The 13,528-nt window shown below is 43.3% G+C and overlaps 1 protein-coding gene across 4 annotated transcripts in view; it reads left to right on the forward strand.

Annotated features, from left to right (window-relative positions):
* The first annotated feature begins 1,473 nt into the window (after nt 1-1,473).
* ANTXR1 (ANTXR cell adhesion molecule 1) overlaps nt 1,474-13,528 on the forward strand; it is a 221,566-nt gene continuing 209,511 nt past the window's right edge. For 2 of the 4 annotated variants that reach the window (XM_047851231.1, XM_047851234.1), the window contains exon 1: nt 1,477-2,011. In XM_047851231.1, coding sequence (XP_047707187.1) covers nt 1,860-2,011 — 152 coding nt within the window. In that variant the 5' untranslated portion in view covers nt 1,477-1,859. Of the gene's footprint in view, nt 2,012-13,528 lie in introns of all 4 variants that reach the window. The other 2 variants (XM_047851232.1, XM_047851233.1) reach the window with 2 other exon arrangements.

Below are 13,528 nucleotides of genomic sequence, written 5' to 3' on the forward strand. Positions count from 1 at the left end.
GGTATTTACTAGTTATCTATTATTGCATAACAAATTAACCCCCAAATTAGAGGCTTAAAACACAAATAAACCATAATTATCTCAAAATTTCTGTGGGTCAGGACTCTGAGATTGGCTTAGTTGGGTGGTTGTGACTTGGGGTCTGTCATAAGACTGCAGTCAAGATGCTGACCAGGGCTGCAGTCATCTCTCAGCCTGACTAGGGCCGGAGGGTCCACTTTCAAGATGAGTCACTCACATGGCTGGCAAATTGTTGCTGGCTATCAGCAGGGCATCTCAGCTCCTTGCCACATGGATGCCTCCATACAGCTGCTTGAGGGACCTTTTGACATGGCAACGGGCTCCTCAGAGCAAGTTATCTAAGAGAGCTAGAAGGAAACCACAATATCTTCTGTCACGTAGCCTCAGAAGTCACACATCATTTCTGCAATACCTTATCAACTACACACAAGTCAGTCTTATTCAGTGCGAGGAGGGGAGGGTGTGTTTGAATACCAGGGGAGGAAGGACATTGAGGATCATTTCGGATGCAGGGTAGTGCAATGCTTTATGAATCCCCGAAACTTATCTGATGACAAAATTATTGTTTAATGAAGCATTCCGAGACACTAGGATTCCATGGTACACTGGTGGGGGGAAACCACCATGGATGGTAAGTGTCTTAGAGGATCACAAATGGAGGGGAGAAATCATGCTGGAAAATGGAGTGTTAAGTGTGCACTGAGGACTCTCCAGGGGGCATCTATGAAGCTAAAACTGAGTTCCTGCCTTGATCGGCTCTTCCCTGCCAGTCCCAAACTATTCGGAAGGTCTATACTCTTGCGAGCTGTTTACTCTCTCTGCCCTAATAGGGTGAAAAAGTCAAAGTTCACAGGCTGAAAAGAAGAACTTCTCACAGAGTCTCTAAAATCTGGAGATGGAGACAATCTAGAATGCCCGGCTGTTCCACGCTGGGAGCAGCCTTTTCTTTGGGACTGTTTATGCTATTCCCAGCCACGTCACTGGACCCCAACAGTCTCTTTTATGATCTGCACTAATAGTGCAGTAAGGTCACTGGAATGAATCAGATCACAAAGGCACCGTTCATGTCTACTTCATTTGCACAATGGCTCCTTTGCAAAGGTCCCAGCCCCAGGGTCGGAGCCAAGGTGCTTGGAGGAAGTAATTTCTCATCAAATGTTTACAGTGACCTTATCAACAGACGCAGCGTAGGAAAGCAGAGGACAGGGATAAAAAGGCTAGAGAGTGAGCAAGAAGTAGGAGTGGGGAAGAAATAACGGAGAATGAAAGGGAAGGTGCATGAGAAGAAGGAAAGAATGAGAAAACACGCACAACCACACTCACGCGAAAGCCAAAGGGCGCTTTCGCCATCTTCGGCCACAAGGTGGCACCCTTTGAACTTTCTTTCCGCCCCCCAAAAAGGGAGAAAGGGAGGAGAGAGGGGGGCAAGAGGAGGGAGAAAAGGCAAGGCAGTCTCCCAACCAAGAACAATCTGAAAACCCACCCCATAATATTTAAAAGCTGGGACAAAGAAGCGTCAGGACGAAGCTGCTTCCATTGCAAAACGTCAGCTCAGCCTCCCGAGCGGTCCGCCGCCAGAGTCTGGAGCAGCCCCTTTAAAAAAGCGGAGTACAGTATTGGGATTTTTGAAAACTGAAACCTAGAAACAGAATCGAAGCGGAAACCAGAAGGAAAGCCTTGAACTCCTCCAGACAATTGCTTCCGGGGAGTTCCAGGAGCGCGAGGGGGAATAAAGGGCCCGCGAGCAGGGCCCCTCGGATGGCGCGTCCCTGAGGGTCCAGACGAATTCGAGGCGCGTGGGAAGCAGAGGTCCCTACCCTCTCCCTGGGCTGCAGGTCATGGCCACCGTGGAGCAGAAAGCCCTCGGCATTGGCTTCAAGTGTCTCTCCTTGGCCACTTTTGTGCTCATCTGCGCCGGGCAAGGGGGACGCAGGGAGGAAGGGGGTCCAGCCTGCTACGGGGGATTTGACCTGTACTTCATTTTGGACAAGTAAGTGCCATGAGTTGTTGCACCCTGGGCTCGGCTGATGATGCTCGCTGCCGGGCTGGGCTTGTTGGCAGCGAGGCTTTGAGACAGGCACGCGTCTCCAGGGACCCAGAGGGACCGCGGGGGTGGCCGAGGCCCCGCGCTGCGCCTCTGTCGGGGAGCGCGCCTCCCCATCCTTCTTCGCTGCAGCTGGAGCCCGCAGGGGCGTCGCTGCTGGTTCGAGGGGAAAACCTACTTTCCGCCTAGCTTTCTGTGAATGAGGAGCCTGCAAAGGAGTGTGAGGATGTGTTGACCTAATACGTTTCTGTGAATCCTTTCCCTTTGCTTTAGAAACCTGGTGAGAAGGGCGTGCTTTGGAGAGGCAGAACTTCCAGGCAAGGCTGGAGTGGGCTTTTGAAAGTCAGTCCTGTCTTTGAAAACAAACAAACGACAACAAAAAAAAACCCCACATTCTGTCCTGCATAATGCATTGCCTTTGTTCCTAATAATACAGTGCACGCTGACTGGGCAATTAGTGAAAATATAAGGCGGATTTCTCAACTTAGACACTATTGGGTTTTAGGCTGGGGAATTCTTTGTTGGGCACCCTTGGCCTCTCCCAGTAACCCCATACTTCCCCGCTCCATGCTCCCTCTCTTCTGCCCCCTTTCCCCCGTCCCGCATTGGTAACAACCAAAATTGTTGCCAGACATTGCCAAAAGTCCCCTGTGGGTAAATTCCCACCTGCCCTGCCTTGGCCTGGGACCTCGGATACAGATTGAGTCAAGTTCTTGGTAATTCCACTGGTGGGCTACCTGGGAGGTGCAGGAGCCCTGGTTTCCTTAACAAAAAGGATAAGAGTTAGACTTCAGGTCTGCTCAAGGGAGAGCTGAACTCTCACCAATTAAACATTTCCCAAATCCCCTTAGATTTGCCAAGCCCACAGTCATTCCAGGAAGCTTTATGCTATCTACTAAAATCCAGCTTCAACAATAAAAAGCCCCTCAGAGAAGATCCATGCTCATTAAAACTATGTGAGCTCCCCGGTGCCAGGAGAGACGCTTGCTGTTAACAGTGGTGGGGAGATGAATTTCACAGACTGGAAAGTATTTGGGAGTTGGAAAAAGAGTCCCGCAAAATAAGCTGGCCAGCTAGACACCAAATGTGCTTTGCAGTTGCCCCTGGAGTTTGATTTTTCCGTAAGGGCTGTTTTGAACTCCAGATTCTTTGGATGAAAAATGAAATCTCTTTCTTAGAGATTTATGAGAAGGTGGATACTGAGAATATACTCTACTACTAAGAAATGGAATTTCTTTTGTTACTTCTAGTGGCTGGGGGCAGAAGCTCACAAATTCAGAGACTGTCTGAAAGCAGTCAGAGGTGCCCATCATGGTGCTTCCCCACCCCCCCCACCCCAAAAAGGCAGTTCAGAAGGACAAACAGGAAGACTTGAAAAAATGGACAGAACCACCATGCCCCTGAATGGATTGACTCCACACGGGAGAGATAATCAGTTCTCCCCCAAATTAATTTGAAGTGAATTAAACATTTAAATCAAAGTTCTGTAGGAATTTATTTTGGTGGTGAGAGGAATTTAATAAAATGACTCCGAGTTTATCTTAGAGAACAAAAAAACTGGTGAAAAAGAGGTAAAACATTTTCAGAGAAAGATAATGAAGAAGTACTTATACCTCCAAATATTAAAATGTATTACAAGGCAAATGATTACAAACAGGATGGTAAAGGCCAAAGAATAGGTAGACAGAATAGAAAATCTAGAAGGAAATCCAAGAACACGTGAGCATTTAGTGGAAGTTCAAGTCAGTGGGGAATTAATTTGTTACTTTAAAAAATGATTCTTGGACAAATGGTTGGTAACATGGCGGGGGGGGGGAAGGTGACATTTTTGTTTTACACCACAAACCAAAGTAAATTCCAGAAGGACTGAAAATTTAAATGTTTGCAATGAAAGGATGAAACAACCGGAAGAAAATTTAAACAAATATTACTGTAACCTTAGGTTTAGAGCTTTTAAAACAGGAGGACAGAAACAACAAAGAAAACGATGAAAATATTTAAATATGTTCAAATTTTCCATTTCTATAAGCGAAAATATGTCAGAAATAAAAGATAAGAAGCTACAAAAACTTTGACAGCATAAATTATTGCTTAAAGATTGACCTTAATATATAAAAAGCAATTTTAAAAAGATGATTCCAGGAGAAAATAGGCTTAGTACATAAATAATTCACCAAAAAACATATGAAAATCAGTAAATAAACAAAAAATTTCAACGTCACTAGTAATCAAGTGAAAAAAGCAAACAAGATGTAATTTTTATTAAGTTAGTGGAGATTTTTTTTTAAATTACAATATTCAATATCGGCCAACTTGTGGGAGGAAAGCACTGTCATATCTTACTAAGGAAAATACAAATTTGCATGGTCTTTCTAGACTGGTGATGTCCAATAGAACTCTCTGTGACGATGGAAGTGTTCTATACCTGCTCTGGCCAGTATGGTGTCTACTAGCCATATGTAGCTATTGAGCCCTTGAAATGTGGCTAGTGTGAACAAGGAAGTGAACTTCTTATTTTATTTATTTTTAATCAATTTAAGTTTAAATAGCGTGTGGCCACTGTATTGGATGGTGCAGGCAAAGAGGTAATTTGGCAACATGTATCAAATACTTTTTTAAAAAATGGGGTTCTACTTTTCCATCTAACAATTCTATGTCCTAAAGGAAAAGTCAAATATACTCTCCAGCAAGTGACTAGATGTATGTTCATGGCAGTGCTGTTTATAATAATAAAGCTGAAAATTACCTAAATATCTAACAACAGTGGATTTCTTAAGTTAGGCATGATATTAGCAAAGCATTGAATATGCAGACTGTGCATGCTTGTAAGATATTTTAGGAGAAGTATCTAATGCTCATGATGTACTCTTAGGTGAATATTATATTATTATGTACTCTTAGGTGTATTAATGTACCAATATTATGTACATTAAGATTCTATCTTTGTAAAAAAAAAAAAAAAAGGTAAACACACACATGTGTATTTCTTGATTTACCTAATATGTAATAGTATTCCTGTCTGGAGGATAAGATTTTTAAATTCTCTTCTTGTGTTTTTCTGAACTCTCAAAATTTTCTACAATGGGCATATGTTACTTCTATATTCAACAAAAATAAGTTACTTTGACTTAAAAAAATTATTTCAAGTGTGAGGAGGTCTCTAACCAGCGTGCTGAGCCCCAAGCATATGATAATTATAGAGGCTGCTGCTTCTTTTGTATTTAAACCTGGAGAAAATTTCTAAATGCATCATGGGATGCTCTGCAGTGCATTGGGGACCCAAAAAATGCTCTATGAAAGAAATAATGGGGGCCCCTTTGGAGGCACCTACCTTTATATTGAGGTGGACTCCTCTGACTTTTTTTAGTTGTCCAGTGGCTTGAAAAGAGAGGGTATTTTTGTGCTGAATGAAAAAATTGCTAGCACTTGATGGTGTGCACACTTCAGCTTGTGCTCTTGACCCAGGCCGATTTATACGATTGTTGAACATAGGTGGGGGATGAGCCCAAAGGCAGTGATTGCAAGAGGCCCCTGGTGGTCTCTGGTCCTCTGTCCTAGAAAGAACAGTGCTGTCCAGCACCCAACCACAGCAGAGCGGAAGGGAAAAGAATGCTGACTCACTTTTTCCTTGGGCTACACACTGTCTACAGGCTGAAACTAAGGAATCCCAGGGCACTGAATTCACCTTTCTTCTCCCCACCCCTCAACTCCCTTTTCCCTGGTGAATGGTCCTCTTTTTTTCCATGACATTAAAACTCAACCCATTCCACCTTTAAGCAGGATGCATCTCTGGCCTGGAGAGAACCCAGATTATACATTTAATGGAACGTCGTGTTTTCCCAACCAGGAGCAAGACTTCATAATGATAACCTAGACTACCACAGTAACACAATAGGGCATTATTAGCGGCTTTGGCGATGGGGCTGGTGGACTGGGCTTCACAAGGCTTTATACTGATGGAATTTCATCTTCATTTAAACATGCTTTTCTGGTTACAGTCAGGAAAAGTAGATTGCTGGGAATTCAATCAGGGATTTGAGGAGTCAGATTTGGAAGGCTTTATGCAGAGAAAAACAAGGAGAAGCTAGCTTCCTTTCACTTTTCCAGGGGTCCTCTAAGATTCATGCATCCTGTTGAGTGGTCCATGGACATAAATGTACCTTTCCTCTCTCCCAGGGCTCCCCTGCTATGATACTATACATTTATGTATCATACATTGGTCAGTTTTATAGGGAATGGTTAGTTACTTAAATGGAAAAAGTGGATTTTCCATCATGAGTCTTGGGGAAGTGCTGGCTATATTCATGAGTGCCCTAAAGACTTCAAATAGGGGCAACTGGGTGGCTCAATCTGTTAAACATCTGACCAGCTCAGGTCACGATCTCACAGTTCATGAGTTTGACCCCCATGTCGGGCTCTGTGCTATCAGCTCAGAGCCTGGAGCCTGCTTCTGATTCTATGTCTCTCTCTCTGCCCCTCCCTCCACACATGCTCACGTGCGCGCTGTCTCTCAAAAAAACCAAAAAACAAAAAACACCACATTTTTTAAAATAAAAAAAAAGGACTTCAAATATAGGATGATGTCGATAGAAGGAGGCGTGGAGGAGACAGGGGGCTGGAGGGGACAGTAAGCACCAAATAACTTTATTGATAGGACTTTCCAAAACCACAGCCAATAATATATCCTTACATTTGTAAAGGCTCTCCACAGGCTCAGTATGTCTTCTTTTACCACTAGAGCCCTCTGCTATTTCCTTCCTGTTTGGTAGGAAGGAATTTTCTCTTTCTCTTCTCCCCATACAAGGAGACCCCATTGCCACTCACCCAGAGTTCTACCCTCAGCACCACAATTGGATGATCCCATAGTGGTGATGATCTGTAGGACCATTACCATGTGTTATACTCCAGGGACATGGCCGTTAAATAGATTCTTGTAGCATTAGACTGGGAACTTCACCACCGGGTATGGTATTGTTTTCCTGAGAAAATACTTCTGGGTTGCCAACTACCAACTTACAAAAGAAATCTTTAGAGTCAGAACTGAAGTCTCCTGATACTTGCACATTCTCACAAGTGCCCCAAAGACAACTTTTCTTGGTAGCTAAGGCAAGCACTAGTGTCCTTAGTTTACTGATGAGCAAACCGTTAAACCTTTGTTCAACCCACTGGATTAAGTGACCTGCCCGAGGACCTAGGATTAGCTCATGACAGAGCTGGGCTGATGTCTGATCCTGACTCCGAGCCCCACTTTCTCCACTCATCGCTGCCCTGTGTACTTGGGTTATAATGAGAAGCACATGGCAGTCCAACTAGAGGAACTGGGTGGGTTCCAGGAATGAAAAATCCCTGCATCAGAGTTTCAGTAAATGATGGTACATAAGGCAACCAACATTACTTAATTGAGGAACTACTGCTTTGCTAAATCAGCTATAGTTGATTGAAAGTTTCAAGGACTCCAGCCCCCTGCAGCCCACAGAGATGAGAGCTGATGGCTAGGACTCTAAGGTGCATTCAGGATATCTGATTAGGATGCAGTTAACGGTCCAACAAATTGTTAATTTGTTCAGATTGAATCTGATGGAAAAAGGAAATTCAACTCTTGTAGACGTGTTGAATGTTTTCAGATATAGCTTGTTTTCAGGAATACCTTGAAAGAGGGCTTTGAGTAATAAAAATGCAAAATTAGCTCTGAATAAGGAAAACAAAAAGTCCATTATAAGATATCTTGAAAATGCTACAATAATAGTTATGAGAAGCCTCATTTAAAGAAAAAAAAAATTTCCTCAGGGGCCAGGAATCAATCTCTCCCTTTCTCTTCTCTTTCTTCCCTTCTTTTCTCTCCTTTTTTCCCCTCCTTCCTCCTCCCTCCCTCCCTTCCTTCCCAACTCTTTCTTTCTTTCTTTCTTTCTTTCTTTCTTCTTTCTTTCTTTCTTTCCTTTTTATATTGAAATGGATTTTATGGTTGGTTTTAAATGTTTCTCCAGTTAGGGGCGCCTGGGTGGTTCAGTCGGTTAAGCGGCCGACTTCAGCTCAGGTCATGATCTCTCGGTCTGTGAGTTCGAGCCCCGCATCGGGCTCTGTGCTGACAGCTCAGAGCCTGGAGCCTGTTTCAGATTCTGTGTCTCCCTCTCTCTGACTCTACCCCGTTCATGCTCTGTCTCTGTCTCAAAAATAAATAAATGTTAAAAAAAAATTAAAAAAAAAATAAATGTTTCTCCAGTTAGGCTCCAGGTTTGAAAAGGACGTATTAGACTTGTTAATAGTTGGCAGAACTGCCTACAAATTGGAGATTGGCATATGGGTCAAAAATAAAAATAAACAAGGCATAGGTGTTTTGTTTTGTATTTCTGTCTGGATTAGCCAAGTAATTGCTTCTAGTTTCCTTAGCTATGGAGACCTGGTAAAACCCAGTGTCAAGTTGAGAATAGAATCCAAGAGTGTTGGAGGAAGGCGCCTGTCCTAAGATAACCTGTAATTATCTTCAAGTGCTAAAGGACTCCCAGAGGTCCAGAAACAAACTCTGGCATCCCTTAGCAAGGTTTGGCTGTCACATAAATGCAAACGGGATTTTCTCTCTGCTAATTTGGAATGTATGTCTATTTTTGATTTGTGGCCAAGAGACTGGATTTTGCCTTTCCCAGCGATCACTCAGCAACAAAAGACAAAATAAGTATTTGGACATCTCCTGACATGTTTCCCAGACATGCCAGTTTCATACTGAAAAAAGTAATCAGGTTTCTTCATTTTGGCTGATTCTTTCATTTATTTGGCATAAATACTTTCTCAGTTCCAATCACAAGTGTGTACTCAATTAAAGATATAGGTAACACAGTGTCTATTGCAAGCATGTCCCGTTCTGGGAGCTGTAAGGAATGGAAAAGAAGCAGGAAGCAGTTCCAGACTATTTGCTTTTTAGGCAGAAGGATATTAGAAGGATTCTAGGCAGCCAAAGCTAAAGTCTCCTGAGGATTTGGGGCAGGGGGCAAGTAAAGTCAATTTTAGATCAACAATTAAAAAAATAGTAAGTAACATTTACTGAGCCCTTGCTACCTGCCAGGCACTGTGGTAAGTGCTTTTCTTGTATTACCCCATTTAGTTTTTACAACCACGTAAGGTTAGTACAGTCATGATCACCATTTGACACATGAGAAAATTGAGGTTTAGAAAGGTTAGCCAAGGTCACTCTAAGTGGTGAAACTCAGCCTCAAACCCAAGCCACTCTGACTCACGATCTACGCACAAAGCTGAAAAAAATCTAAACATGCAAATGAACGTTGAATCAATCAGGATAGGTTAAGTTATGCTGTAATAACAAACAATTCCCAAAATCTCAGTGACTGAAAGCAACAAAGGTATAAACTTTTGTTCATAATCTCTGCCTACTCCACATGTTGGATGGGAGTCAGCAAGGGCTGTCTGCTCAGGGTAGTTGTTCTGGGAGCCAAGCTGGTGGAGACGTCATCTTAACACCAGCTTCCACCATGACAGCTACAAGAGAAGAAAATGCTGGAGGGTCTCTCACTGGCAATGAAATGCTCCAGCAGAAACCGATACACATCCTTCCACTCACACACATTGGTCAGAACTAGCTACTTGGCCTCAGCCTATGGAAAGAGGGTGAAAAAGGTCATCTTCCCATGTCTAAAAGGAGAGGAAAGCCAGATATGGGTGGGCATTAAAAGCCTCTACTGCAAACCTATAATTATACACGGGTTTGGCCTGAGTAAGCAAGAAAGGAGTAGTCACCGAGGGCAGAGATACATAAGACAGATGGGAAAGGGTTGGTTTTGAGCTAGATCTTGTATTTATTCATCAACCTGGGGTTCCTGTCAGACATGATAGTTCAATCTGCCTATGAGGCAGTGATGGCTCCTGCCCTTTTCCCCCCTTCCCCATTCTTCCCACATCTTAGTGGGTAAGGAGTTAAATTAGATTAAATGGAAAGCAGAAATGGAGATTAGACAAGCTTTCCTGCCACCCTTGTATTACATGGACATCTGAAAACTAAGAAACTCTTTTTCCATAGTTTATAGGATATGAAGGAACTTGGGAGGCTGGCAAGGGGGAGCAGCCCCCGGACACTGCAGCAGCTGAGCCCAGAGGATGCCCATGTATTGAAGAAACTTATTCAAAGCTTAAATCAAACACCAAATGTGTTTCTCAGTGGGGGTGCTGTTGACAATGTTAGTAGGACATTTTTTTAATGTGGGGATCTGTAGGATGCTTAACATTACTGATCCTTGCTTTGTAAATGCCAGTAGCCATCTTGATCATTGTGATAACCAATAAATAAATGCTCTTACATTTATTTCTGAATGCCTTCTTATGAGATAGTACTGCCCAGGTCGAGAACCCCTGACTGAAAGATGGTCAGGTAGAGCAAGGCATGGCAATGATGTTGATTCCTAACATCCCTGGACTGCAGCTGAGCAGGACGAGCATTTTGTCTGGAAGAAATGGGAAGGTTTCATTGATAAGGACAAGTGGAAATTGTAGACCTTGGAAATGAATGTGTTCAACCAGTAGTTCTTTTTTTTTTTAATGTTTATTTATTTTTGAGAGAGACAGAGTGTGAGCGGGGAGGGGCAGAGAGAAAGGGAGACAGTCTGAAGCGGGCTCCAGACTCTGAGCAAGGTGTCAGCACAGAACCTGACACGGGGCTCGAACTCACAAACTGTGAGATCATGACCTAAGCCAAAGTCAGACGCTTAACCGACTGAGCCACCCAGGGGCCCCTCAACCAGTAGTTCTTAACCAAGGGCCAGATCAGAACCTGAGAAGGCCAAGGTGAGCATGTATATTTTGGAAAAAATTCCCAGGTGATTCTGATGTGGGTCTCTCCCTCCCACAATAAGTGGTAAGAGTGAACAGGAAGACAAGGAAAGCTGCCCCATAATGATGTCCTTTCTCCTCTATGGTGAGATGTCGCTGAGGCAGCAGGCACCTCAGAACTGGAGACCAAGCAGAGTTCTTATTTTAGGCAGTGGTAGAAAAGTCCAACCTGATGAGGAGAAGGAAGAGCAGAGATCAGACAGACTATGCACTGCCCTTTAGTGTTACCAGGCCCTATCATGTGTGCATATATATCTAAGCCATGTATTTGCCAGTACAGTCCTTTGTTCCCTTTCTATTGAGATGTCACACATGAAATGTGGCTCCAGTGCCTCAGGAGAATGAACCAAGGCTCAGGCATAAGCGTTAAGAAAGCCAACTTCGGAATCAGACATCTCTGGCTTTAAACACCAGCTCAGCCTTTTCACCAAGCTTTGTGACCTTGTTGAAAATTACTTAGCCTCTCTGAACCTCAGTCTTCTTACCAATAAAATAGGCCTTAAATTTCTGCCTCACAGAAGTGTTATAGAATAACATTAGATTAAAACCTGTAATGAAGCATTTGGTATGTGAGTACCCAAATGACAGATGGTAATGGTGATGGTGATGCTGCTGCTGGTGGTAATTACCCCTGGAGAAAGAGGATGTGGGTCTCTAACAAAAGACACCTCCCTAGATTCCAAGCAGGACTACCTGGCTAGAAGAAGGGATACACCAATTTAATGCACCAATTAAATGCACCTACTTTTAATACACCGATTTTCAAACCGTGCTAAACTTCTGGAGGTCTCTGGTTCTCAAGGATTTCACATTTTAGTAGAAGAGACAAAGGGCTAGGGAAACAGAGTTGGTAAAATAATTTTGGGTGAGATGTGAGAGGCCTAGGAGGCTTCATAGAGGAGGTAACTTTGGAGCTGGAACTTGAACATTGAGCGGGATCTTGCCAGGTAACCAAGTAAAGAAGAAGACATTGCTCGCAAAAGGGTAACATACAGGATAGCAAAGTGACCCACCTCCCTTGTGGTGTAAACATGACGGGGAGAGTGACAGGAAAGAATCTAGGAAGAGTGGATTTTTTAATGTCAGCAATAGGTTATGGGATTAAAGTTTTCTAGAGACAAAAGTGGCAAGCTTCTATCTATATCCCACCTATTCTTATAGTAGGAATGAGGAAGAGAATAGATGAAATTGAGAGCTCTTTTGTAGTGAGGAGCAACAGGACCTGATGAACATGGGATGTGGAAGAGGAAAGAGTCTTGAGAGAGTAAGGAGGAGGTTTCAGAAGGAAAGAAGGCTTGGTGTGGATGTGTTGAGTCTGAACACGTAGGGCATTTGGGTGGAGATGCTGAGCAGGCAGTTGGATTTATACCCTGAGACTGAGAATAAAGATTTGAGTGTTGTTAGCCCAAGGGTAGTAGTCGAAAATGTGGATATGAATAATAAATAATACCGAGATGATACCAAGATAATCTCAGGATTTTTAAAATGTCAAGAAGAGGTGGAGTTTATTGACAGAGATGGCCAGGGTCCAACCTTAGAGGAATTGCCAACAGGAATATCTGTGCCAAAGAAGAAACTCCACTAACTGAGAAGAAGTTTCCAGAACAGTCAGAAGAGAACCAGAGAAGAATTCTACCACCGAGGCAAGGGGAGAGAGAATTCCAGTGGAAGAATAATCCACTGTTTACCCCTTTATGTCATCTTTTCCTCTATTTCTAGTCTTGGTGAATGACATCACCACAAACCCCAGCCACTTACACCAAAGATCTGGGAGTATCTTTCTCATACTGCAAGGCTGGACAACACCTGCCCTGACATCTGTCCTGTGATCATCCCACATGACCCATTCTCTACCTCCTCGGTGCCTTAGCTCAGGCCTTTCCCTTTTCTCAACCAGTTCACTGAAATAGTCTCTAAATTGGTCTCCTTACCTACTTTCTTCGCCCTTCCCCCACCCCATGTATTCTTGACAGTGGCACCAAATTAATCTTTTTAGAACACACATCTAATCTTGACATCATCTGACCCATCCTTTGACCTTTAAACACTTACCCAGAACTCTTTTAGAGCAAAATGTGAACTCTTTAGCAAGGCATTCAAGAGCCTTATTGCTCAGGCCACTATTTCCCTAGTTTCATCTCTTACCACAACCTACACCCTTGTAATTTCCAACAAAACTGTACCATATGGTTCCCCGAACTAACTCATGCACTTTCTTGCCTTTAGCTAATGCCCTTTATCACCACTCCCATCTTTACATAGGTGATGCCCTCTCACCCTTATGAGATGATCATTAGTACTTGGCCTCCTCCTATCACTAGTTGTGGGCTCCCTGTAGTACAAAAAAAAAAAAAAAAAGAACAATCACCTCTCTACATCACATCTTCATTCAAAATCCCTTCCTTATTCAGAATGTCTCAACTCCATAACAACTCACATTGCATGATAAGCAGCAGGATGGTTGATTATCAAGAGATGGAAAGGAATAACCCTTAGTGTTCGTCCTCTGGGGTCTCATTCAGTGGCCTTATCTTCTTTGCCTCAAATCCTGATGCTCAACCATGTACAGCTCCAGTTAATAAATACCTGTAGGAACCACCTGGAACAGAGCTTTCCCAAGATCTTGGTGGC

Source organism: Prionailurus viverrinus, chromosome A3 (assembly GCF_022837055.1).
Source record: "Prionailurus viverrinus isolate Anna chromosome A3, UM_Priviv_1.0, whole genome shotgun sequence".
Classification (NCBI taxonomy): domain Eukaryota; kingdom Metazoa; phylum Chordata; class Mammalia; order Carnivora; family Felidae; genus Prionailurus; species Prionailurus viverrinus.